General features: G+C 60.7%; 1 protein-coding gene across 3 annotated transcripts; it reads right to left on the bottom strand.

Moving 5' to 3' along the window:
• Positions 1-968: 968 nt before the first annotated feature.
• Positions 969-16,717, bottom strand: LOC140903507 (small ribosomal subunit protein uS3mA-like). Of its 3 annotated transcripts, XM_073324868.1 has the most exons (5): positions 16,614-16,717; positions 15,064-15,144; positions 13,718-13,844; positions 12,131-12,315; positions 969-1,185 (listed from the first exon to the last, which is right to left on the bottom strand). In XM_073324868.1, the coding sequence occupies exons 1-5, from the start codon at positions 16,644-16,646 to the stop codon at positions 1,132-1,134; spliced, it is 480 nt and encodes a 159-aa protein (XP_073180969.1). In that variant the 5' UTR covers positions 16,647-16,717; the 3' UTR covers positions 969-1,131. The 3 variants fall into 3 exon arrangements, with proteins under 3 accessions (XP_073180969.1, XP_073180967.1, XP_073180968.1); XM_073324866.1 differs by lacking the exon at positions 969-1,185 and having other exon boundaries at positions 11,764-12,315; XM_073324867.1 differs by lacking the exon at positions 969-1,185 and having other exon boundaries at positions 11,764-12,315; positions 13,718-13,829.
• Between the last annotated feature and the right edge of the window lie 10,716 nt (positions 16,718-27,433).

Genomic DNA, 27,433 nt, shown 5'->3' with positions numbered 1-27,433 from the left:
TGTTCTGGGCCAGAGAGCCCATCTCCCATGCCTCCATTTCACCTCCCTAAACACCCCCTGCAGGCTCCGTTCCATACAGGCCCCTCTTTCCCTGCCTGTGTGCCTGGTGAACAGCTGCTGTGCCTCACCCCAGAGGCAGCTGCATTTCTGGGCTGGCTGGGGCACTCTCCAGATGTGCAAAGTCAATGGCTCCCTGGCTCTGATGCGCTGGGGGGAGGGTGCCCCATGGGTGGGCCCAGCCCACTGGCTCCTGACTGTCAGTTGCTAGGCCCTGAGCAGAGCCGGGTAGTGCCATCACCATGTGCCCAAGTGATCCCGGCCACTTGGATTGTCCATGCAGTCCTGGCACCGCCTGGCCCCAGCGGGTGCTGGAGGGATAAATCTTTCAGAGTGACGGCTCAGATAACACCCTGCAAACGCCCAGCACTCATGACCAGCCTGGCCTTGGCGATGGGGCTGGGTGGGGAGATAATCAACCACCCAGCCCAGGGGACTGCCACCTTGCCCTCCCGGGCATTGCACTGCCAGCCCTGGCACAGATCTGTGATCATCTCCTTTGCCACCCTGCACCGCACAGGCCAGATCCCAGCCTGAAACAATTCCTGCCCGAACTCTGGGCACCGGCTAGGGTTGTCGAGACAGATTATTTCCCCCCGGGGGGCGTCTGGGTGGTAGCCCAGCCTAAAGGGAGGGGCCCTTTCTAATAGTTGGTTCCAGTTAAGGGTCATTAAGAGCCAATGCCAGAGCCTAGAGCAGGCCCCAAACCAGTTTGAACAGGGTGAGTCAGGCTGGGAGAACCAGACCAAGATGCCTTCCGAGGCTGTGGGCTGGCTCCCGTCTGTGCCGCTGTGCAGATAAATTGCTTGCACTCCAGGAGCAAGTGGATGTTAACCGGTTTCATAGCAATGGGATTTAGGTACAGCCGGTCAAAGGACTTGCTGGCTCGCTCCAGCCACAAATGCCTATATGGTATGGTGCAAAGTAATTTTAATATTCTCTCGCTTGGAAGCGGATTTGGGTTTTTTTTTTTTAACCGGTTTCTTTGTGTTTCTTTCTCTGAAGTTCCCCGGAAATGAGGCCGTTTCCCAGGAGTTGACCCCTGAGAGCATGTGAGAGTGGAAAACCTTGCTTTCATGGAGCAGATTTAAAGTCAAACTGCATCCTTGTCACCACTTCATTTTTACCCTGGAAAAACAAAAGGAAGCATCAGGGCTGTTAAGGGTTTTGACATTCCTAGTAGAACATTTATTGACAATTCCTTGTTGGGATTTAAGCAGAAAACATCACCCTGTTTCAGAGACAGGGTGGGGGAGGCCAGATCTTTTATTGGGTCAGCAGCTGCTGCTGAGGAGAGACACCAGCCCTGGAGCTGCAGAGCTTGTCTTCAAGGCAGCTCGGTGTGGCTCTCAAACTTGTCTCTCTCCCCAGCAGAAGTTGGTCCAATAGTAGATATGACCTCACCCACCACGTCTCGCGAATATCCCGGACTCACACGGCTGTAACAGCACTGCACACAACGGCAGATATCCCGCTCCAGCGCATTCATTTCCTGCGCACCGAGGTGCAACAAAAACCTTCCTTTCACAGCCAAAGGGAGGCAAACTATTGATGCGCTGCATCAGGAAGAGCTCATAGGTATTTAACAAGAGCCTGGCTTCGCACTGCACCTTGTGATGTTTTTGGAGCCGTTGCTACATTTAGGTCTTGTCAGAAGCTTTTGATTTGGTTTTTTAAAATAAAATAACACAAACCCCAAATGCCCATCCCTGGTGCTGCTTGCCAGAGTGGAATGAGGAGTGTAAGGTGCTTTATACAAGTGGTGCTGTTGCAGGACAGGATGGGGAATAGCTGTATGGGTACAAAGCTCCTTTATGCCTGTGCCAGCCCTAAGTGTAGCTATGTCAATGATCATCACCCCCGCGATAACTTTTAAATGCAGGCAGGCCGGAGAGGCCCCCGCGCCCAGGCTGGTGAGGAGACTACACTATTGAATCAGAAATGGCATCTCCCCATCCCGTCTAGCTTAGCTTGGAGGTGCAGGGTTAGAAGAGACTGATCCATGCAGGCGGTTGGTTGAGTAGTTGGAAGCTTTTTGCTCTGGGCCAGCAGAGAGCAGGAGCAAGAGAGGCTGCCCCAGGCCACTTTGCCTGCTTAGCCACTCGCAACCCAAAAGTGGAGGCGAAATCTATCACCAGGACAGCTCAGTGGGCGGGAGTCTGACAGGAGGGAGACAGTGCTGATCTATTCCCAGCTGGCTTCCCTAAGGGGACTCCTCGCCCCCAGTGAATTCTCTTTGTTAGCACCCCCAGTTTGTGAGTGTAAAGCCTGTGAGATCAGCCCAGCTACATCACTTGGGGGGGGGGGGTATGTGAAAAATCCACACCCACCCTGGGCGCTGTATTAACCCAACCTGACCCCGGTGCAGACGGCACTGGGTCACCAGAAGAACACTTCCCGCCACCCAGCACTGCGGTGAGGGTCTACACTGAAGCCACCGGGCTGCTGTCACATTCCAAGCCCTACAGGCTGTTCATTCAGGGCACCAAGGGGCATGTAGATCATTCCCCAGGGCTCAGGCTGGCTGGTTACGTTTTCTGAAGTCTCCCCACCCTGTTTGAACCCGGCCTGGCGGCTGCTGCCACCACTTGGCAAAAGCATCACATGGGTACAGCTGGGTTGGGCCTGGATCACCCCCCACCCCTGATGTTTTTGTTTTGTGCTGAGTGTTTACACAACGACATCACCATAAAGCCCCAGCACAAGAGTGGAAGTTGCCTTCCAAAGGGTAAAACTGATCGATGCCAGTCCCTGAGCTGCGCACGGTGCAATACAAGTGACGCAGCGGGCAATCAAAACACAGGGGAGAGAAGCAGAGGGCAAGAAATGGGGCAGGAAGGACCTGGCACCCAGCCCACCAGCTGATTGCACCATTTCCATGGAGCTTGCCCAGGTGGCAGTGACCTTGGTTTTATTGCCACAGATGGGGCTCTGCAGGGCCCCCCCCAGCACAGTCCCATGTGTCACCCCAGGGGCTGGATGTGGGACTCCGGCATGAAGAGCCAGGCTGCTAGCCACCAGCTGGGCTCTGTACAGACACAGCCTCTTGGCATGACCCAGGCTAAGCCCAGCAGAGCTGACAGTTGGAGGCCTGATTGTCCAGACAGCCCGGGGGGCTGCGAGTGTGTGTGTAACCTTCTGCCCATCAGAGTTGGCAGCAACAAGGGTCGGGTTCAGAAAACTCTTTTTCTCTGCTACTTTGTTCCATTTGCTCAGTTAAAACCCTACGGGGGGAAGGAGGCTGGAGGTCACTGCCTCCCTGGTCCCAGGGTCCCAGTGGGACCTGCAGGGCACCGATGGTTGTTACCCACGGTCCTGCACCTGTGTCTGGCCTGAGAGTGGGAGAATCACATGATCCAACCTCAGGGCAGGTGGAGGCAGAGGGAGAACACCAGCTGCGGGTCCTCAGAGAGACTAGAACAGGACAGAGTGAACCCCATAACAATCACCATTGTTAACCTCGGGAAACTAAGGCACGGAAGGGGTTTGTCCAATGTCAGCGGCAAAATCAGGAATAGGAGCCATGAGTCCTGGCTCCCCACCCCTCTCCTGCTCCCATCCCACTCCCTTCCCAGAGCCAGGGGTAGAACCAGGAGTCCTGACTCCCAGCCCTGCCCCCTGGCTCTAACCACTTGACCCCACTCCCCTTCCAGAACTGGGGACAGATGCCTGGCACTGGCCTCTCCCTGGTCCAGCCCATCCAGGGTCCCAGAACGGGGCTTGTCAAAGACACACCTGAGCCCCTGAGCCAAGAGTGGGCCCAATCCTGTGATGGGCCCAATCCAGAACATCCTGCGACAGCCCGACAATCCCAGTCCAGCCACCAAGGCCAGGCTTGGCCCTGCCAAAGCTGCAGGGCTGGCTGCTCTGCCCCACGCTGGCCCAGAGCTGCAGCCCAGCCAGATCCTCTGGTTCCTTGCAGCCTCCTCCCCCCCCACTCCCTGCCATGCCATCTTGGCTGCACCCCCAACCCCAGGGGAGCACGGCTCAGCTCACTGCCCTTTCCTGCCCACTCTGAGCCTGAATCACTTCCCTGCTGGGAACCCTGCCCCTACTGCTTACTGTGATTCTCCCCCCAAGCCGCTTGCCCACCAATGGGCCCCATAGACACTGGGCTCCAAGGCCCCCACAGTCCCTGACGCAGCAGCAGGACCATGCTATGGAAGTGCTAGGAGCTGAGTGGATGGGTGAAGCCGGCTGGCCCTGCGCCTGGGGGAACCCATGGCTTCTGCCAGGGAGCCCCAGGCTCTGGGCTGCTCCCAGACCAGCATGGGCACAGCAAGCTCGCTGTGCTCCCAGCTCTGAGTAGCCACCCAGCAAAGCCATGGCACTTGGGCCTGGCTGCCACGTCTGGTCCTCCAGCCTGCGTGCCTTTCGGCCCCTGCGGGCGGGGATCTCCGAAGGGCTCAGTGCCCAGGATTAGGGCCACGTCCCGCAACGAACTGGGAGCAGTCAGGTGCCTGCGGGGGGGCTGGATTCCCTGAATCTGGCGCTAGCTTGGCCCTTCGGGTTTGGGGCATCAGACTTGCAGCAGCAGCTTCCCTGTGCTCCTTTGCAGGGGCAGAATCCAAATTCAAACTCAAGGCCAAGAGATGCGGGGGAGGGGGGCAGGGAGGGGAGACTTTGAACCATGTGTGACAATGAAAACAGCCCCCTCCCCACCAACTTCCCAGATGGGGCTGTGGGCACTTGCTCAAGGAAGTGGTCTGAGCTCCCTGGGGGACCCCTCCATAGCACCAGGACGGGGCTGGGATCTGGCCGTCTTGTCTGATGGCGGTGGGCGAACGGGCCCAAGCTGGGCACTGCCTGACAGCTGGCGCGCATCGCCCCACAGGTCAAATGCTGGCAAGGCGGGTGTGTTTGCTCCAGGTTAGTGCCCAAGCGGCTGTGCTGATCCCATAGGCGACATGTGAGTCATGTGGGCGCAGCACGATCACGCCTGCCCTAGGTGGGGTGGGGATGTGCCCAGGTACCAGGCAAAGAGCGACCTGTGCCAATGTCTGGGGGGGTTCAGGGTACTACCCTGGGCAACTCCCTTGAACTGGGGAGGCTGGAGTCACCCGCTGCATCTGACTGCCCAGACACCCGCTGCTGGGCATGCTGGTCAACCCTGGCAGGTGCACGAATCTGCCCCTTAGAAACCCCAGGAGGAGCAGGCTGCTCAAAGAGCCTCCCCATCCCCCGCACACAAGGAGAGGTGTCACCCTCCCCGATCCACACCCCAAAGAGCCAGGCATCCACATCTGGGGAGGGGGAAGGGCTGAGTGGTGAGGACATAGTGAGGGCATTCTCCTGTGCTGTGACATCCCCTGGTCTGTGGGCACTGCCCAGGCCCCGACTGAGATCAGGGCCCCTTCGTGCCGGGCACTGCCCAGACCCCACCTGAGATCAGGGCCCCATGGTCCCGGGCACTGCCCAGACCCCAACCAAGATCAGGACCCCTTCGTGCTGGGCACTGCCCAGACCCCGACCGAGATGAGGGCCCCGTCATGCCGGGCACTGCCCAGACCCAACTGAGATCAGGGTCCCGTCATGCCAGGTGCTGCCCAGAACCCACCCAAGATCAGAGCCCCATCATGCTGGGCTCTGCCCAGACCCAACTGAGATCAGAGCCCCCTCGTGCTGGGCGCTGCCCAGAGCAGAGGATGGATTGTCAGTGTGCCCACCGTGCTGGGAGCTGAACTCTTGGCGATGCAGCCACAGAGCCAGACAGCCTCTGCCCAGTGAACCCAGTCCAGTAAGCAGCAGGGGCAGGGCGGGTCCCCTCCCCAGGGCACAGAGCTGCCCAGGGCATGAAGGCGCCCTGCCTAGTGGGGTTACATGGCGGGAGGGGAAGGCCCAGGACCCAGGAACTCCGGGGGCATCAGCTAACCCTGCCTGCCCTAGCGAGGGGAGGGGAGGGCATGTTTCACCGCCAGGGGTGCATGCGGGGGTCCCAGCATGACTAATCCAGATATCAGGAAGGGCAGCTGTTCAGCCCCCCACCCAACCCCCCGCCCCTGCTGCAATTTCAAACCCGCTGGAGGAGCTTTTCTTTAACACAGAGATCAGCTCCTCCACGCAACGCTGAATTCATTAACACCCCCCTGACGCCAGCCCCGGACCTCGTCACAGAGCTCCCAACTAGGCCATAGCCCTGGCACCGAGCCAGCCAGGAGCGGGTGGAGGAGCTGGCAAGCCAGCTCCTTCCAGGGTGGGCAGCGGCCTGTGTGCTTAGCACCCTATCGCCCTCGCTGTGACAGAGCACCCTGGGGTGCCGCTCACTCATTCCCAGAATACCAGACATTCCAGCACTGCAGTCCCCCCCCCCCCGGGTGCAGGCCCTCACCTACGGGGTCTGCGAGGGCACACCAGCAGCAGGGTGGGGGAGCAGTGCGCCCTTCCAGATGGTGTCCCCGGGCTGATACCGGGCAAAGACACATCTGGTTTTCTCTCAGTGCCGGATGGGGGACAAATCACCCAAACAGGGCACTGGTCGGCTCAGACTGGAAGAGTGGCCCTAACTGCCTTAATGAATAAGAAGCACCAGACCTGGAAGGTTATAAGTTACATTATATCTGTGTGGGTGCTTCCCAGACCCCAACCGAGATCAGGGCCCCGTCATGCCAGGCTCTGCCCAGACTCCAACCGAGACCAGGTCCCGTCGTGCTGGGCGCTGCCCAACTCCAACGAAGATCAGGGTCTGCTGAGACAATGGCAGCCAGTTCAGTGAGGAGAGTCCCTGTCCCAGGCAGCCCCCAGTGTATGGACCCGAGGAGCCCAGAGGTGGGAGCGATGCCGAGGGCTAGATGTTGATCTTGGGGCGAATGAGCCTCACAAGAGACGTGGGCTTCTGAGGGACTTGGGGCCCGCCAGGGTACAGAGGGAGAAGAGACTAGTTGAGAGGGGCAGGCTTGAGGGCTGGGTGTTCCTTGGCTCTGGCACAGGGGGACTTGGGGCTGATGGCAAGGCCCAGAGCTGCCTCTGCCCATGGCCTGGGGGTTGGCACCTTGCTCCCCCTGACTGGCACAAGGCTGGGGGCACAGCTCTGCCTCCTAGGACTGGGACCCTGGCACTGTCCTCGCAGGCCACCAGGCCTCTCAGCTGAGGGAAGAGGAAGCAGAGCTAGACTGGGGAGCCCTCCTTCCCCCCAAGTAGGGACAGTCCCACCAACCGAACAGCTTAGGGTGCCAGGGCCCCGGTGCCTCCCCCACACAGATGATCTCCAATGTCCTGGCCATGGCTCTGCCTCCTCCTGCCCTAAGCCGGGCAAGGGGTCAAGGACTGAGCTCCAAGCTGCTTCCTGACGCCAGCGGAGGGGCAAGGTCCATCGCTCCCCCTCCCTCCCTCCTCCCGGGACCAAAGAGGGGCAGCCAGGGCACGTGGCCATGAAATGCTGCATGTGAACAGCCAACATGACAAGGGTGAGGGCCAAAGGGGGCATGGGGTGCAGGGGGCTACTGCAGGGGCAGTGCTAGGGCAGAGAACACACTGAGGGTAGCAGTAGGCCAGTGGGTACTACTGGGGCCATGACTCTCCCTGCTCCCCTCCCTTGGGCCATCACTCACCGGACTAGAATACCGGGGGGCTGCAGGTCGGGATTGAGGGGCACCAGCGGCGCTGCATTCGGGGAGCCCAGATGCACCTCCCGGCACTTCCCAGGGTGCCCAGACAAAGAGGCAGGGACGTGTGCCCAGCCAAGCACAGAGGCCCAGGCGCTTTCCTGCGTGGCAGCCCCCAGCTGGCACCTGGCCCCACACTGCGGGAACCAGCCCTAGCCTGGCCCAGTCCTGGCACCTGCCACAGGATCGTGCTGCCCACAGAGCAGGCCCGAGCCAGGGCTGCACCCTGCCCCAGGGCACCTACCTTCTCCCACACTGCACACACCCGCCTGCCATCCGAGCACTGCCCCGGGAACTGGGAGTCCTGGCTTTGGATGGGGAAAAGGGCTCCAGTGATTAGTTGGGAAGCAGGACTCCTAGGTTCTTTTCCTGGCTCCGCCCTAGGCAAGTCAGTTTGCCACTCCTTGCCTCAGTTTCCCCAGCAGCGAGGTCACATCCCCACTCCCTACCTCAGGTTCCCCAGCAGTGAGAATGATCCTGAGCAAATTACAGTCTATGTGGCACAGTTGGGATTGGTGTCAGAGGGGCAGGGAGGAGCCCTGCTGTGTCCTGAGACTGCTCCCTGCTGCCAGGTGTCAGCACTAACTCAGGGGCAGAACAGCCCCTACAGCCCCACCCAGCTGACTGCAGCACCCTCTGTTCAGGTCTCCCAGCCGCACACTGGCCAGGCCCAAGCTGGCTTGGCATGAGGGCACAGGCCTGGGAACAACCCAGCCCTGCCCTGCCCTGCGAGTTAGTTTCCCACAGCTCATCCTTTGCCCTCTGCCCCACTTCGGGCAACCATGGGAACAGCGCAGTAAATAGCTCAGCCAGGGTGGATGTTTCTGCCTCACTCCGGTTTGACTCACGTGCTCGGAGCTGGCATGAGCCCCGCACGAGGTCAGGGCGTGCACCTGCCACCCGGGATGCAGCTACAGAGCCCCGGCCTCATGCCAGGGATGGGAGTGGGGACAGGGCTGTGAATTGGCACCATTGCGGTTTGTGGTGCCCGCTCAGCGGTGGGACGCCCCTGCTGGGACCATCACACGAGAGCTGGCATGTGAACACCTTCCCCCCACCGCCCAAGGCTGAGCATAGTACAGCCTGCCTCCCTGTGGCTGGGGTCCAACTGCCAGCTCCACCCCAGAGAACCCAGGGTATTTCCTTCTCCCTTGCTGAGCTGCTGACCCCTTGAGGATGGGCAGGTGGATGGCGTGGTACAGCCCCGAGAGCCTCCTGCAGAACACCCCTCTGGGCCAGAGCCCCGTGTGTCTGCACCCCTTGGTGCGGGCACCAGGAAACGCTGCAGCATCATCTGTGGAGAGGCCTACTGCCAGCCTGCCAGAGCTGGGGCAGTGGGCAATCCATGTGCCCATTGCCCATGCACGCTGGCAGCCACGTTTCTTCAGTGCTGATGTCCTGCCCAGTGCCTCATTCCCTGGGTCCAGCGGCACTCCACACCAAGATCTCCATGGCACTGCCCCAGCCCTGCCCCTTTTCAGCCCACTGAGATCTGAGCAGGGCCCATTCCTCCCCCCGCTGGGCGTTGATCAGCAGCGGGTTCCCCTCCTGCTGCCTTACTCACCTCCCTGAGCCCCATGGCACCCTTTGGGTGGGACAGACCTTGCCCACACCCTCTGCCCCCGCTATGCTCCTGACAGACCCCTCATTCCTGGTGGTTTCCCTCCCTTACCCCTCCCCACAGTACAGCACAGCAGGCTGGCCCCCAGTGCCCCAGCCAGGGACTCCAGTGCTTCGGGCAAGGCTCTGCTATCACCAGAAGGGGTTCCCACCCCCACCCCTTTTACAGAGCAGGCACCAATGCAGGGTGTGGTGAAGTGGAGATTTTCCCTTATGTTGTATGTGAGTCTTACTGTTTTGCATGAATGCTGCGTGTGCCTCAGTTTCCCATTGTATTGCACCAATGTTTAGGTGGTGGGCATAGTCACTGACTTCTAATGGTGCCAGTGGGTGACTGACGCCCCTACCACCTCTGCCCCGCCCCCATTCCAACCCCTTCCCCAAATCCCCCCCTGGCCCTGGCCCTGCCTCCTCCCCCGAGCTTGCTACAGCTGTTTGGCGGTGGCAAGGGCTGGGAGGAGCAGGGTGGGGCGCTCAGAGAAGGAGGTGGAGGAGGTGAGGTGAGGTGAGGTGGGGCAAGGAGCTTGGCTGCACCCACCAATTTTTCCCCGTGGGTGCTCCAGCCCCAGAGCACCCATGGAGTCGGCGCCTATGGTGGTGGAATAAGCGTGTGACTTTTGCAGAGGCTGCTCCAACTGCCTGCATGGATGCTATGGCCACCGCTTCGTCACCTGAGACCCAGGATGGGGATGCGAGCAGGAGACTCTTGGCCTGGGAAGCAAGATAAAGGCCAAAGGAGGAGCAACAGGCCAGGCAGGGCCCCCCCCCCCCCCCCAAGATGGACTTGGGTGAAAATCACAGATTTCTGTGCTAACAAGTTCTGTTCTATGCTGTGCGTGTGCAAGGCCCTCTGGCTTCCCCAGGACCCCGCCTGGATGAACTCACTGCGGGAAGCGTCGGGTGTGGAAGGGGATGCTGAATCCTCCGAGGTCAGACCCAGGAAGGTGGAAGCTGTGTAAACTTCTTGACCTGGAGACAGTCTGCTCAGAGAGAGGAGGCTCCCCAAGAGTCCTGACTGGCTTTGTAGGCAGTAGTTCCAGAGCATCACCCCAGTGATTCAGTGACACAGTGCCCAATCCCGCCACGCTGGCTTTCCCAGGTTTATGTCTGCGTGTAGGTCCCACAGGGATGGGGGGAGGTCTTTGTGGGGGAAGGCAGCAGGAGGGAGGCCTCATGGACTTGGCCATGTCCCACACAGGGTGGGGATGCGAAGCTGCTGGCTCCCAGGCATGGGTGGCGAATGAACCGCCGGCTGGGGGAGGCTAGCCTCCAACCCAGTCCCTTCCGCCTGAGGCTCCACACCTTCTGCTACCTGCTGGAGCCCAGAGGCCCCCCGCCCCCCATGGCCACCAGCCCAGTTCCGTAGCTAGCCCCGCAGTCCCAAAGGAGTGCCAGGAGGGAGGGCGGTACGCGGCCCCAGCCCTGGAGTGCTGGGAAGGCAGTAGGCCCCAGCCTCCCAGCTGGAGCACTGGGGGGCTGGAGCTGGAGGACTGGAGCCACATGCAGGGAGCAGTCACAGCATGGGGCAGGGCCACAGAATCATAGAATATCAGGGTTGGAAGGGACCCCAGAAGGTCATCTAGTCCAAACCCCTGCTCAAAGCAGGGCCAACCCCAACTAAAGCATCCCAGCCAGGGCTTTGTCAAGCCTGACCTTTAAAACCTCTAAGGAAGGAGATTCCACCACCTCCCTAGGGAACCCATTCCAGTGCTTCACCACCCTCCTAGTGAAATAGTGTTTCCTAATATCCAACCTAGACCTCACCCATTGCAACTTGAGACCATTACTCCTCGTTCTGTCATCTGCTACCACTGAGAACAGTCTAGATCTATCCTCTTTGGAACCCCCTTTCAGGTAGTTGAAAGCAGCTATCAAATCCCTCCTCATTCTTCTCTTCTGCAGATTAACAATCCCAGTTCCCTCAGCCTCTCCTCATAAATCATGTGTTCCAGTCCCCTAATCATTTTTGTTGCCCTCCGCTGGACTCTTTCCAATTTTTCCACATCCTTCTTGTAGTGTGGGGCCCAAAACTGGACACAGTACTCCAGATGAGGCCTCACCAATGTCGAATAGAGGGGAACGATCATGTCCCTCAATCTGCTGGCAATGCCCCTACTTATACAGCCCAAAATGCCATTGGCTTTCTTGGCAACAAGGGCACACTGTTGACTCATATCCAGCTTCTCGTCCACCGTAACCCCCAGTCCTTTTCTGCAGAACTGCTGCCTAGCCACTCGGTCCCTACTCTGTAGCAGCGCATGCGATTCTTCCGTCCTAAGTGCAGGACTCTGCACTTGTCCTGTTGAACCTCAGCAGATTTCTTTTGGCCCAATCCTCTAATTTGTCAAGGCCATGTCTGGCTGTTTGGGGAGGCACAGCCTCCCTAAACCTAGGCGACCTGCTACCCATGCTCCCAGGCCCACACTCTGACGGCCCCGGGACCAAGCTGGGAGGAATTGGGCTACGGTGACTCCAGAGATGGACACAGGGGCCAGAGTGGTTTTATTCCCCATTGCTGGGCCGGGCCACTGCTACGTCCAGAGCCTCAGTAACACCCACACCAGAGCACCCCATGGCCACCACCCACGGGTCCACAGCCTCCTCGGGCCCATGTGGAGCGTGGGTGCCCTGCCCCACAACGGGCCAGTGAGAGACAGGACAGCAGGTGACCTGAGTCAGGCACAGGCTAGCCCAGGGGAGAGGTGGGGTGCCCGGCTGCCGGGGGGCAGGCCTCGCCCAGGGGTCCAGCAGTGCTATAGGTACTTGTAGATGACCCTCTCGGGCAGGGTCTGCACTTCCAGCCGGACGGGGCACTTGTAGAGGAAGGAGAGCAGCGTTTCGGTGTAGCCCACCAGGAAGTAGAACTTGTAGGGTGGCATGCGCTGCAGGAAGACGGCGCAGACGACCAGCGTGTTGGCGCGGCGCTTCAGCACAATCTCGTTGGCCAGGCAGCCGTGGAAGGTGCCGTAGATGAACTTGCGGATGAAGACGTCCTCCACGGTGCGCTCGGCCGCCCCGCCCTCCCCGTCCAGGTTACCTGCAGGGCAGACAGGGCAGCGGGGGGGTGAGGGGACAGCACCAGGTGCCCCATGCCCACAGGGCACCTTTAAGAGATGGTACGAGCAGCACCAGCCAGAGCAGGGGGCTGCATGGGTGTCCGGCCAGGCACTGCATCAGGATCTGGCCACAGAACACACATCTGCCGGGGGACAGGGACTCCTGCTCCCTCCCCTATGCCTGGAGAAGAGCTCGGGGAGAACGGCCCATGCCCAGGTTGAAGACCCCTCACCCCCTTTTGTTACGTCAGAGGGGCCACACAAAAGGGGATGCTGTGGGGAGCGGGGCAGGAGCACTGGTTGTGGGGAGAGCTCCCAGCTATTTCAGCCCTGGCCTCTCCCAGCAGGGGGCGTTCTGGGCGGTGGGGCAGGAATGCTGGCTGTTGGGGAGCTCCTGGCTTTTCCAGCCCTGGCCTTGTTGTAGTAGGATTTTATGTTTGCATTTTGTATAATTTAAAATAAAAAATAATAATGTAGCATGTATTACATTTATTGATGTATGATTTGACTATATTTTGCTGGCTATTCTTTTTGAAAGCAGAAAGGAATGGCCTAATGGGCCATTGGTAAAGATGCATCAGCCAGAATTTGTATCGGAACTGCTTTTAAGGCAGTAACAGACCTTTTAGCATTACCATTTTGTTGCAGGTTTAGTATTTTAAAATAAGTAAAAAAATGCAATGACTTGGGTTTTTTTGCATTGCAATTTGATGTTTTTGTTTAAATGCTTTGTGTAAATTAATTCTGTGTTGTGTGTAAATGAGGAACATGTGTGTTAAGAAATAAGTGTAAAGGCCATCGCTGAACCAGATGTTTTAGGGAAAAACCAAGATGTCAGGGCACCAGGAAGCTGCAACACGCCTATGTCAGAGAAGGGCAGATTGACGACTTTAAAAATAAGACTGGCACCTATCAATGGGGACAAGATAGCTGTGATTAAAACCAGAATGGGGTAACCTTTTAAAAGACTTAATAAAAAATAAAAATAAAAAAAAATGTAAGAAAACAAGCACTCGTCAAAAAAACAACTGATTACAGCATGATGGGAAAATCACTATGGAAACAGGGGGCCTGGCCATGAAACTTTGGGTTCATCCTGCCAAGACTCTGTGTGTGTGTGTGTGTGTTTAAATGCATATGCTAATTGTTGCATTTTTAATAAACAGGGTGTATTGCTCTTTCCCCTGAAAAAGATCCTGTGTGCTTCTTATAAGCATAACTGCCTCTCCCAGCGGGGAGCAGGGCAGGAGCACTGGCTGGAGGGGAGCTCCTGGCTACTCCAGTCTCAGCCTCTCCCAGCAGAAGGCATGGTGGGGAGCAGGGCAGGCACTGAGAGACGGGGAAGCCCAGGTACCCCAGGGCAGCAGCTGACGGGTCACTCACTGGTGTGCAGGGAGAGCCAGCCCTTGCGATGGGCGATGTAGTGGGGTGGGTGGGCCTGTTCGTACGTCACCGGCTTGTCTCCTTTCCCAACTCGCACTCGGGCCGCCCGGTTCTGTAAGAGAACAGCCTTGGGAGGGGGGTGAAAAACAACAGTGGGGGCTCCTGGGCAGGGCCAGGAGCAGGGGATGCATCTTCCCCTGCTCCATAGGTGTTAACAGCACGGAGGGACCAGGGCAGCAGGTATTTCAAAGCGTTTGGCAGTACCCAGGGCCCAGAGCACTGACGCCCTGGTGCTAGCAGGCTGATCCCACTTCCCACATGCCCCCTTCCTCGGGTCTGGCACCGTCATGCCTGGCACCGCCAAGCCCTGGCTACACGTGGCAGCAGAACGGCATGCAGCCCGTGTATGAGGCAGCCTGCGGGAAGCTTTAGCCTGAGTGTTCATTTCTCTGCTAAGGACACCCCAAGGTCCTGCCCAGTCTGACAACTCAGACTCAGTCACACTCTCAGCGGGCACCTCAGGGGCGCTGAAGGTGCAGACACAGTGAAGAACAGGCACTGCGAGGTGCAGGCTACAGAAAAAAGCCCAGGAGCCACTCTTCGATATCGACTCGCCTAGCCTCCAGGCCCCTGCCATCCCTGGACCGGGCAGAATAACCTCATGTCCTGGGGGAAACTGAGGCATGGGCAAGAACGGACCAGCCCCAGGTCATCCAGTGAGTCAGTGACAAACCTGCATGTAGAACCCAGGAGTCCTGACTCCTTGCCCTAACCACACCTGCCATGCAGGGCTGTTCGGGGGACACGGAGCTGGGATGGGCTCCACAGGAGAGAGCAAAGGCTCCTGGCACAGGTTGCTGGGGTACACAGGGGATTTCCAAGGCCTCACCCAGAACTCTGTGCCTCTGCTCCCGCTGGGGAGAGGCTTTGCTGGGTGAGTGAGGCCTTGTCTCACAGGCCCCTCTCCAGCTTTGGTTTTGCAGGTTCAGAGGGAGGGACGGCTGTTACTTACCTTACAACTCCTGGGATTCATAGAATCATAGAATATCAGGGCTGGAAGGGACCTCAGGAGGTCATCTAGTCCAACCCCCTGCTCAAAGCAGGACCAATCCCCAACTAAATCATCCCAGACAGGGCTCTGTCAAGCCTGACCTTAAAAATATCTAAGGAAGGAGATTCCACCACCTCTCTAGGTATTCTTTGAGGGGCTGTCCATGGGATCCCATCGCTGGCACCTGTGTCTCACAAGTGTATGCCACTGCTGGGATCCACACGGACAGACCCTTGCAGCAGCAGCCGAAGGGCTAACGGGCAGGATTCCCCACTGCAGCCTGCCACGCACTTACCTTGTGACACACAGCTGTGGTCTGAATAGCCCGGCTGCAGGGAAGGAGTGACGAGAAAGCGCCCCGTGTCCAGAGAGCGGCCTAGCAAAGCAAAGCACAGGGCATCAGGGAGCAGGGGCGGTGGCGAGCGCACAGACCCCTGGTTGCAAGCTAGGGATTGAACGAGGGCGCCGCAGCACCAGAGACACAAAGCCCTGGCAACTGAGCTGCAGGAGTCACATTCGTGGGAGCCGGAAGCCAGCTGCTAGAACAGGGGTGGGCAAATTACGGCCCGGGGGCCGCATACAACCCTTCAGACGTTTTAATCTGGCCCTCAAACTCCCGCTGGCGAGCAGGGTCCAGGGCTTGCCCTGCTTCAGCGCTCCAGCTGGGGAGTGGGGTTGGGGGCTTGTCTCGCTCTGCGCATGCTGTGGCTCCTCGCGGCTCCTGGAAGCAGCAGCATGTCCCCCCTTCGGCTCCTACATGTAGGGGCAGCCAGGGGAATCCGCACGCTGCCTCCGCCCCAAGCGCTGCCTTCGCAGCTCCCATTGGCCAGGAACCACGGCCAAAGGAAGCTGCAGGGGGAGTGCCTGCGGATGGGGCAGAGCACAGACCTGCCTGGCTGTGCCTCTGCATAGGAACCGGAAGGGGGACATGCCACTGCTTCCGGGAGCTGCTTGAGGTAAGCGCCACCCAGAGCCTGCACACCTGATCCCCTCCCATGCCCCAACCCACTCCCCCAGCCCTGATCCCCCTCCCGCCCTCCAAACCCCTCAGTCCCAGCCCGGAGTACCCTCCTGCACCCCAAACCCCTCATCCTCAGCCCCACCTCAGACCCCGCATTCTTAGCCGGAGCTGCACTCCCTGGCACCCCAACCCCCTGCCCCAGCCCAGAGTCCCCCCCCGCACCCTGAACTCCTCATTTCTAGCCCCACCCCAGAGCCCACACCCCCAGCCAGAGCACTCACCCCCTCCCACACTCCAACCCCCAATTTCGTGAGTATTCATGGCCCGCCATACAATTTCCATACCCAGATGTAGCCCTCGGGGCAAAAAGTTTGCCCACCCCTGTGCTAGAACCACTGGAGGGAGAGGCACCCAGAGTCAGTCTATTACGGTAACGCCCCCCCGGCTGGCTCCAAAGCCGCGGCCACCGCTGGGTCCTGCACATTCCTCCCGCAAGCCGGGCTCCAGGGACGCCCGGCGGGCCATTTCGGTGCCGGGGCCCTGGGGTTTTGATGAAATGGTCCCAAGGGGAGTTGCCAGGGTCCGCGGGGCCGACAGGGGTACTTGGATTGCCAGCTCTCTGGGGAAAGGGGCATTGAGAGCAGCGGGCAGGGGAAGGGAGCGACTCTGGGGGGCAGCTGCACCCCCCGCCCCGTTGGGTCACACACTCCGTCCCCTCTGTGCCCGCACAGCCCTTAGCACAGCGTACCGCGCCGAGCACATCCCCACCCGCTGGGCGCCGCCCGGCTGAAGCCGCCCCTCGCGGAGCGTCTGCCTGGCCCGGCGACCCCCGGCCCCGCGCTAGGCCCCGCCCCAGGGATGCTCCGGCCGCGGCGCCACCTCACCGTCAGGCGCTTCCCGCCCAGCGGCGCCGCCATCTTGGAAGGTGCGAGAGGGGGGAAGGGTGGAGCCGAACCGACCCCACGGCACCGGGAAGGGGGCGGGGCCGTGGGCGGGGCCGAGCGGGAGCGGGTAACCCCGCCCCCAAGGCCTCCTGCCGCCCCGGGGGGCGGGGCTCAGGCCGGGGGGCGGGGCCGGGTGATCGCCCGGGGCGGGGCTCCTCAGCCGCAGGCCCGGGGGCGCTGGAGCACCCCGGGGCTCCCCTGCGAGCTGATCACCCCCGGGCGCTGCCAAGTGTTCACACGTGCAGATGGGTGTTGTGTGTCACAGAGGGGCCCCCTGGCCGCCCGGACCCCGGCCCAGATCGGGGCCCCTGCGCCCGGCGCCGCCCGGACCCCGGCCAAGATAGGGGCCCCCTGCGCCCGGCGCCCCTCAGACTCCGGCCCAGATCGGGGCCCCTGCGCCCGGCGCCGCCCGGACCCCGGCCAAGATAGGGGCCCCCTGAGTCTGGCGCCCCTCAGACTCCGGCCCAGATCGGGGCCCCTGCGCCCGGCGCCGCCCGGACCCCGGCCAAGATAGGGGCCCCTGCGCCCCTCAGACTCCGGCCCAGATCGGGGCCCCTGCGCCCGGCGCCGCCCGGACCCCGGCCAAGATAGGGGCCCCCTGCGCCCGGCGCCGCCCGGACCCCGGCCAAGATAGGGGCCCCCTGAGTCTGGCGCCCCTCAGACTCCGGCCCAGATCGGGGCCCCTGCGCCCGGCGCCGCCCGGACCCCGGCCAAGATAGGGGCCCCTGCGCCCCTCAGACTCCGGCCCAGATCGGGGCCCCTGCGCCCGGCGCCGCCCGGACCCCGGCCAAGATAGGGGCCCCCTGAGTCTGGCGCCCCTCAGACCCCGGCCCAGATCGGGGCCCCTGCGCCCGGCGCCGCCCGGACCCCGGCCCAGATCGGGGCCCCTGTGCCTGGCGCCGCCCGGACCCCGGCCAAGATAGGGGCCCCCTGCGCCCGGCGCCCCTCAGACTCCGGCCCAGATCGGGGCCCCTGCGCCCGGCGCCGCCCGGACCCCGGCCAAGATAGGGGCCCCCTGCGCCCGGCGCCCCTCAGACTCCGGCCCAGATCGGGGCCCCTGCGCCCGGCGCCGCCCGGACCCCGGCCAAGATAGGGGCCCCCTGAGTCTGGCGCCACCCAGACCCCGGCCCAGATCGGGGCCCCTGTGCCCGGCGCCGCCCGGACCCCGGCCAAGATAGGGGCCCCCTGCGCCCGGCGCCCCTCAGACTCCGGCCCAGATCGGGGCCCCTGCGCCCGGCGCCGCCCGGACCCCGGCCAAGATAGGGGCCCCCTGCGCCCGGCGCCCCTCAGACTCCGGCCCAGATCGGGGCCCCTGCGCCCGGCGCCGCCCGGACCCCGGCCAAGATAGGGGCCCCCTGAGTCTGGCGCCACCCAGACCCCGGCCCAGATCGGGGCCCCTGTGCCCGGCGCCGCCCGGACCCCGGCCCAGATCGGGGCCCCCTGCGCCCGGCGCCGCCCGGACCCCGTCCGAGATCGGGGCCCCTGCGCCCGGCGCCGCCCGGACCCCGGCCAAGATAGGGGCCCCCTGAGTCTGGCGCCCCTCAGACTCCGGCCCAGATCGGGGCCCCTGCGCCCGGCGCCGCCCGGACCCCGGCCAAGATAGGGGCCCCCTGCGCCCGGCGCCCCTCAGACTCCGGCCCAGATCGGGGCCCCTGCGCCCGGCGCCGCCCGGACCCCGGCCAAGATAGGGGCCCCCTGAGTCTGGCGCCACCCAGACCCCGGCCCAGATCGGGGCCCCTGCGCCCGGCGCCGCCCGGACCCCGGCCCAGATCGGGGCCCCTGTGCCCGGCGCCGCCCGGACCCCGGCCAAGATAGGGGCCCCCTGCGCCCGGCGCCCCTCAGACTCCGGCCCAGATCGGGGCCCCTGCGCCCGGCACCGCCCGGACCCCGGCCAAGATAGGGGCCCCCTGCGCCCGGCGCCCCTCAGACTCCGGCCCAGATCGGGGCCCCTGCGCCCGGCGCCGCCCGGACCCCGGCCAAGATAGGGGCCCCCTGAGTCTGGCGCCACCCAGACCCCGGCCCAGATCGGGGCCCCTGTGCCCGGCGCCGCCCGGACCCCGGCCCAGATCGGGGCCCCCTGCGCCCGGCGCCGCCCGGACCCCGTCCGAGATCGGGGCCCCTGCGCCCGGCGCCGCCCGGACCCCGGCCAAGATAGGGGCCCCCTGAGTCTGGCGCCCCTCAGACTCCGGCCCAGATCGGGGCCCCTGCGCCCGGCGCCGCCCAGACCCCGGCCAAGATAGGGGCCCCCTGCGCCCGGCGCCCCTCAGACTCCGGCCCAGATCGGGGCCCCTGCGCCCGGCGCCGCCCGGACCCCAGCCAAGATAGGGGGCCCCCTGAGTCTGGCGCCACCCAGACCCCGGCCCAGATCGGGGCCCCTGTGCCCGGCGCCGCCCGGACCCCGTCCGAGATCGGGGCCCCTGCGCCCGGCGCCCCTCAGACTCCGGCCCAGATCGGGGCCCCTGCGCCCGGCGCCGCCCGGACCCCGGCCAAGATAAGGGGCCCCCTGAGTCTGGCGCCACCCAGACCCCGGCCCAGATCGGGGCCCCTGTGCCCGGCGCCGCCCGGACCCCGTCCGAGATCGGGGCCCCTGTGCCCGGCGCCCCTCAGACTCCGGCCCAGATCGGGGCCCCTGCGCCCGGCGCCGCCCAGACCCCTTCCGAGATTGGGGGCCCCCTGCGCCCGGCGCCGCCCAGACCCCAGCTGAGATCGGGGGCCCCCTGCGCCCGGCGCCGCCCAGACCCCGGCTGAGATCGGGGTCCCCCTGCGCCTGGTGCCGCCCAGACCCCCTTCCGAGATCGGGGGCCCCCTGAGCCCGGTGCCGCCCGGACCCCCTTCCGAGATCGGGGGCCCCCTGTGCCCGGCGCCGCCCAGACCCTGGCCAAGATCAGGGGCCCGTCGTCCCGGGCGCTGCCCAGACCCCCAGCCAAGATCAGGGGCCCGACGGCCCGGGCACTGCCCAGACCTCCAGCCAAGATCGGGGGCCCCCTGAGCCCGGCGCCGCCCAGACCCCTGTCCGAGATCGGGGGCCCGTCGTCCCGGGCGCCGCCCAGACCCCCGACCAACAGCTGAACCAGTCGAGGCAACAGAGACTGGCCCCCTAGATCTCGGGCAGATTAGCCCCGGGAGAGGAAATTTTGGACGGGACCAGGCTGAAGACCCAAGCTATGACAACATTGGGAAGGAGTTGACCGAAATAGATGGGGTCCCCCGTGGAAGGGAAAACCCAGGGACCAGGACCCTACTTCATAATGAAGAAGAATCTCTTGTACCAGCTTGCACCAGTACAGTGGCAGAAGGTACAGCAGATCCTAGTACCTCAAAAACACCAGAATGCTGTATTAAGTCTGGCCCATAGTCGTCTTTTTGGGGGGCATTTGGGGGTAGAGAAGACCCTGGCACGGGTCCTGCGACGATTCTTCTGGCCCGGAGTACATGAAGAAGTCCGGAGGTACTGTGCGTCCTGCCCGGAGTGTCAGCTGCACAGTCCCTGTCCCCACTTGAGGGCACCTTTAGTACCCCTTCCCATCATAGAGGTCCCCTTCGAGCGAACAGCCACGGATCTAGTGGGGCCCCTGGAGAAGACAGCCCGGAGCCACCAATATATACTTGTCATTCTGGATTATGCTACTCGCTACCCAGAAGCCGTCCCCCTCCGGAACACGGCCTCTAAAATGATAGCTAAAAGGTTGGTGGGGATCTTTGCCCAAGTGGGGCTACCAAAGGAGATATTAACAGACCAAGGTACCCCATTTATGTCAAAGTTAATGAAGGACCTCTGTACAATGCTCCATATACATACCCTGAGAACTTCAGTCTATCATCCGCAGACGGATGGCCTGGTAGAAAGGTTTAACCAAACCCTCAAGGCAATGATAGGGAAAGTGGTAAGTCGAGACGGGAAGGATTGGGACACCCTACTACCTTACCTTATGTTTGCAATCTGGGAGGTACGTCAGGCCTCAACTGGGTTTTCCCCCTTTGAATTATTATACAGACACCACCCCCGTGGCATACTAGATATTGCAATGAGGGGAGAAATATAACTGACCCTGTGTTGCAGATGCGAGAACGGATAGCCTGGGTCACCCCTATTGTACAGGAACATTTGGAAAAGGTGCAGGAGGCCCAGCGAACCCATTACAATCGCCAGGCAAAAGTCTGACCGTTCCAACCAGGGGATCGGGTGATGGTGTTGGTACTCACGGCAGAAAGCAAGCTTTTGGCCCAATGGCAAGGGCCCTATGAGGTGGTTGAACCCGTGGGGGAAGAAGTAACCTACAAGGTGCGGCAGCTAGGACACCGGAAACAAGAACAAATTTATCACATTAACCTCTTAAAGCCTTGGCACCAACAAGAGGCGTGTGTAGTGGCCCAAGAGACCCCAATCCAGGGAAATAATATGCAGGAGCAGATCAGGATATCCACTGATCTGACACCAAACCAGAAGAAGGAGGTAACTGATATGCTGATATGATCAACTGATACCAGGACGTGTTTTCAACCAAATCAGGCCGGACCACCGAAGCATATCACCACATTATCACAGATCCTGGGGCAAAGGTAACTTTAAGGCCCTATCGGGTCCCAGCAGCAAAAAGGGAGGAGATCAAGGCAGAGGTAAAAAGGATGTTGGAGCTGGGAGTCATCGAAGAGTCCCACAGTCAGTGGTCAAGCCCGATTGTGTTGGTGCCCAAACCTGATGGCACCACTAGGTTTTGTAATGACTTTTGCCGGCTGAATGAGAGATCCAAATTCGATGCATACCCCATACCCCATACCGATGAGTTAGTTGACCGCCTGGGCAATGCCTGATTTTTGACCACCCTTGATTTAACAAAGGGATACTGGCAGATTCCCCTTGCCAAAGATTCGAAAGAAAAGACAGCATTCTCTACCCCAGAGGGTCTGTTTCAATATACTGTTCTTCCTTTTGGACTGCATGGGGCACCTGCCACCTTCCAGCGTCTTATGGACAAGCTCCTACGGCCCCATACCAGTTATGCAGCGGCATACCTGGATGATGTGATTATTCACACCCCCGACTGGGAAACCCACTTAGGAAAGGTGGAAGTGGTTCTGGACATGCTAAGACAGGCTGGCCTCACAGCCAACCCAGCCAAGTGTGCAAAGGGATAGCTGAGGCTAAATACCTTGGCTACATTGTAGGAAGGGGCATGGTCAAGCCCCAACTAAACAAACTAGAGGCTATCCAAAATTGGCCCCGGCCGAATCAGAAAAAGCAAGTCCGGGCATTCCTGGGTGTGGTGGGGTCCTACCGATGATTTATTCCCCATTTTGCTACCAGAGTGAGTCCCCTGACAGACCTGATAAAAGCCTGGGTTCCAGACATGGTGAAGTGGACAGATGCCGCAGAGAAAGCATTCATGGATCTACAGACAGCCCTCTGCAGTAACCCCATGCTTGTAGCCCCAGACTTCAACAAAGAATTCATTTTACAAACAGATGCATCTGAATCAGGATTGGGAGCTGACCTATCGCAGATGGTCAGAGATGAAGAACACCCAATCCTCCACCTCAGCAGGAAACTCCTCCCGAAAGAGCAGAAGTATGCCGTTGTTGAAAGAGAGTGACTAGCTGTGAAATGGGCCATGGAAACACTATGTTTTGACCTTCTGAGACGACAGTTTACCCTTGTGACCGACCATGCACCCCTCCAGTGGATGCAGCGAAATAAAGAGAAGAACGCAAGGGTGACCAGATGATTCCTGTCCCTACAACCTTTCCAATTCACCATACAACACCGAGCTGGAAGCCACCATGGCAATGCAGATGGCTTGTCACGAATACACTGCCTGACGTCCCAAGTTGCTCAACCCCATACTGTTGAGCGGGGGGGGCGATATGTGACAGGGTCGGGCCAGATGGCTATAGGAAAGTAATTTTTTTGAAGCAAAAGATATTTTTATTTGCATAACACATTACAAAGTAAAAACAGCAGCATATGCAATGTGTAACACAGCAACCAATCACAATTGTTTGGGGAGGGAAGTGTTCAAGCCTGCCCGGACCCAGGGCGGGGGACTTCCTCAACTCTTGTGGTCTTCCACCCCCTCGAGTTACCTGGCGCCACGCCCGAGTGTCACCAACAATTCCCTCCTCTGAAAGCACCCAACAAGAGGGGCAGGCTGTGGGGTGGACAATCCGGGGGGGGGTCACGTGCACCCACGTGTGAAAGGACCCCTCTAGGGTGGTGGTGTCCGCAGCAACAATGGCTGGGGCTGAGGTCCCTTACTCTCTTCCCCAATCAAAGGGTCAGACAAAGGGACCCGGACGGGGACACCGAGCAGAGAACCTCTGACAGCGCCCACTGCTCCTCAAAAGCATCAAGGGAGTCGGTGGATACCGCCCAGAGGAACTCCGCCCGGATATGTGAACGTATCGTAAAACAGCCCCACAGTCACAGGAAACTCCATCGGCCAACCTCCTCTCTCTGGTTTTATAGATGGCTGTTTTAGCCAGGGCCAGGAGGAGGTTAACTAGGAGATCCTGTGACTTTGTGAGGCCATGGATGGGGAGTGCATAAATAAAAAGGTGAGGGGAAAAATGCAACCAAAAACGTAATAGGAGATTTGTGAGGAGCTGGAACAGGGGCTGCAGCCTGGCGCACTCAAGATATACATGTGCCAGGGTTTCCCTCACACCACAAAAGGGACAAGTATCTGGGATAGGGGTGAACTGCGCCAGATACGTGCCCGTGCTCACAGCTCCATGAAGGAGACGCCAACTGATGTCCCCAATGGGCCTCGGAACCAAGGTGGAATATAGGCTGGCCCACCGGGGCTGCTCACCCTCCAAAGGTGGCAGAAGGTCTCGCCACTTTGTGTCGGGGCGGGCCACTAGGGTCAGGGCGTGAAGGGTGTGGAGCGCGAGCATGTATAGATGTTTCCTTGGCACGTTTGGAAACGTACTGGCTGCAGTTCATGCAGCCGACTCGCAGTGAAGGGGTGGGGAGGGGCGATTGGATCTGCGGGGCAGGGGTCCAATTAAAAAGTGCAGCCTGCCGGCCTGGGGTAAAGGGTGGGCAGGGCATGCCCTCGAGCAGGACCCGGTCAAGGTAAGCTTGAACAGCGGGTAGCAAAGCGGCCTTCACCTCCTGAAGTACGCGCCGGGGGGTACGAGGTCTGGAGAGCCCCATGCACCGGGCGAGCGTCAGGGGATCCAACCAGTCTCCCTGGTCGTAGTCCAGGAGGTCTCCAACTCTCGTGACTTCTGCCAGGATCAAGCTCTGGCGCACCAAGCGGGACTCTACCACCTGCACACGGAGCTGGGGGTTGTGTAGCAGGGGCTCCTCCTCGGTGGCCGCCACGGACTTGGTCATTAAAAACAGTTTCCAAGTCCGGAGGAGGTCCTGGTAGAAGACCAGCAGCCTGGAGAGGTCACGCGGAAGACCTCCCGGGCAGAGATAAAAGAGCTGCCGGTCGTATCGGAGCCCTCGGATGCGGCGCAGAATGGCGTGCGCCACTGTGCTCCACGCCGAACTGCCTGCACCATAGAGGAGCCTCTGTAGGGCCTGGGGGCAGAAGACACGGACCTGACTGTGTAGACACTTCAGGCCCTGTCCTCCTTCCTTCAGGGGTAGATGAAGGACCCCTACAGGGGCCCAGTGCGTTCCTGACCAAAAGAACCCCAGAATCCCAGATTAGGGGACTGGAACACATGACTTATGAGGAGAGGCTGAGGGCACTGGGGATGTTTAGTCTTCAGAAGAGAAGAATGAGGGGGGATTTGATAGCTGCTTTCAACTACCTGAAAGGGGTTTCCAAAGAGGATGGATCTAGACTGTTCTCAGTGGTAGCAGATGACAGAACGAGGAGTAATGGTCTCAAGTTGCAGTGAGGGAGGTTTAGGTTGGATATTAGGAAAAACTTTTTCACTAGGAGGGTGGTGAAACACTGGAATGCGTTACCTAGGGAGGTGGTGGAATCTCCTTCCCTAGAAGTTTTTAAGGTCAGGCTTGACAAAGCCCTGGCTGGGATGCTTTAGTTGGGGATCGGTCCTGCTTTGAGCAGGGGGTTGGACTAGATGACCTCCTGAGGTCCCTTCCAACCCTGATATTGTATGATTCTATGAATCGATGTCTGGTATTTGGTCAGGAAACCCGGGGCCGGGACCAGGGTGTTGAGCTGATACCAGAGCATGGACAGGATTAGTTGATTGAGCACCAGCGCTCTCCCTCGGAGGGAGAGACATCGGAGTAGTCCCGTCCATTTCCGGAGCCACTCTATCACCCCGCCCTCTAAATTTTCCCAGTTCTCCAGCGGAGAGGGATGTGTGGCAGAAAGGTAAACGCCGAGGTAGAGCAGCGGACCTGCGCTCCACCGGATGGTCTGAAGCGTGGGTGGGAGGGAGCTCGCCTGCCACCAGTCTCCTACCGCCAAACCAGAGCTCTTGACCCAGTTAACTCGGGCGGAGGAGGCTGCCGAATAGATGGCCTGGCAAGCCTCCACCCGCGCCAAGTTGCTGGGGTCCTGGATCACGAGGAGCACGTCATCAGCGTACGCCAACAGGACCAGCCGCAGTTCCGTCTCCTGCAGCACCAACCCTGTCAACCTTCTGTGGAGGAGACAGAGGAAGGGTTCGATCGCCAGAGCGTACAGCTGGCCTGAGAGGGGGCACCCCTGCTGTACTCCTCGCCTGAAGCTCACCGGTTCGGTCAGGGTCCAGTTGAGCCTAACCAGACACTTTGCGCAAGCGTACAGCACCCGGAGAAAACCCTCAAACTGAGGTCCGAAGCCAAACTCCCGCAGAGTGCTCAGGAGGTACCCATGGTCCACCCTATTGAACGCCTTCTCCTGATCTAGGGACAGGAGGGCGAATGACAGACCGTCTCTATGCCCGAGTTCCAAAAGGTCCCGAACCAGAAATAGGTTATCAAAGATGCTGCAGTTTGGGATGGTGTAGGTCTGGTCTGGGTGGATCGCGTCCGCCAGCACGGACCCTAGCTGCAGCAAGATTGCTTTCGCTATGATTTTGTAGTCTGTGCTGAGGAGCAAGATGGGACGCCAATTTTGTAAATCGCGGAGGTCCCCCTTCTTCGGCAATAAGGCGAGCACAGCTCGGCTGCACAAGAGAGGGAGGACCCTGCTCTGCAGAGACTCGGCCCAGACGGTGACTAGGTCTGGGCCGAGGACGTCCCAAAACACGCGGTAGAACTCCACGGTCAGCCCGTCCATGCCTGGAGACTTATTAGTGGGCATACGACGGAGGGCTTCCGAGAACTCGGCCAGGGTGAGAGGCAACTCTAGCCGGTCTCGGTCACTCGTGCTGACAGTAGGGAGCTCCTCCCAAAGCACTCTGCAAGCGCTAGGGTCGGTCGGATCTGGGGACAAAAGACTTGCGTACAAGGCTCGGGCCCTCCCGCACATCTCCGCCAGTTCCGTGAGGGGGGTGCTGTCTTCTGCCATGAGGCAGGTGACGTGTTTCTTGGCCCCCCCCTTGTTTTCTCCAGGGCGTAGAAGAAGTGGGAGCCTCCATCTCCCGAAGGAGGCGGATGCGGGATCAAACAAAGGTGCCCTGGGCCCAGTGGTCCTCGAGGGCCCGGAGCACCTCCCGCTTCTCCCGGCACGCTCTGCAGAGGAGCGGGTCTTTGGGTTTGGTGGCCAGACGCCTCTCCTAAGTCCTCCCGTTCCAACTGCTCGATCGCCGCATTTCTCCGTCGGCTGGTGCCCCGGGTGTAGTCGCAGCAGAAAAGCCGGGCGCGCACCTTCCCCGGGTCCCAGCATCACCACGCCGAGGGAAAGGCACGCCGCTGCCCCCCCAGGCCAGCCAGAATTCCCAGAAGGACGTCACGAGGCCCTCATCCTCCAACAGGCTGTTGATAAAATGCCAATAGGCCGTCCCCGTTTGCACAGAGGGAGGCCGTCCTGGTGGCTAGGTGATGGTCAGAAAATGGGGCCAGCTGAATGCTGGAGGAGTGGGCTCGTGAGAGATGGAAGCATGATAGATAAATGCGGTCCAACTGGGAGTGGCTCGACCGATGGGCTTCCACCCGGACAAAGGTGAACGTGGAAGTGTCATCCGGGTGGTGGTCACACCAGACGTCCACTAGGGAGTGATGTTCAATTATCTCCCAGAGGGTGTCCGCGGCAGCCGGGCACTGCTTGGTCCCTGAGCGGTCTCGCTCCTCGAGGGTGGTATTAAAATCCCCTTCCAGGACCAGGCACTCATGAGAATCTATGGTGCCGAGGAAGGCGGACGCCCGCTGATAGAATTGCAGCCGCTCCGGGCCCGATGTCGAGGTATAGACGTTAACGAGGTTAACCACGAGCCCCTCTATCCGGACCCGGAGTTGCAGCAGGCAACCCTGCATAGCCTCGGCGACCCCTAGCACCTCGGGCCGTAGGCCGGGAGAGAACAGGGTCGCCACTCCAGCCTGCCGAATCGTGGAATGGCTAAAGTAGACCCTGTCCCCCCACTCCAGCCACCAACTATCTTCGGCAGTCGGATCCGTATGAGTCTCCTGCAGGAAAATCACAGAGTACCCTCTCTCCCGCAGGAAGGAGAGCACCTGGGACCTGCGGAGAGCCATCCTACAACCCCGGGTGTTCAACGTTGCGATGGTGAGAGATGTCCTGGGGAGGGCTGCGGGGGATCCTCACTGGCAGGGACGCTCGCATCCCCCAGCGGGCCGCGCGACAGTCCCTGACCCATCCCGTAGGTGAGTAATTGGTCACGGAAGACACGGACCCGCCAGTAGGCCGCAGCATCCTGCTTCCCCATCCCTTTACCTTCCCCCATGA

Source organism: Lepidochelys kempii, chromosome 26, assembly GCF_965140265.1.
Source record: "Lepidochelys kempii isolate rLepKem1 chromosome 26, rLepKem1.hap2, whole genome shotgun sequence".
NCBI classification, from domain to species: domain Eukaryota; kingdom Metazoa; phylum Chordata; order Testudines; family Cheloniidae; genus Lepidochelys; species Lepidochelys kempii.
This window is presented reverse-complemented; position numbering and strand designations above follow the sequence as displayed.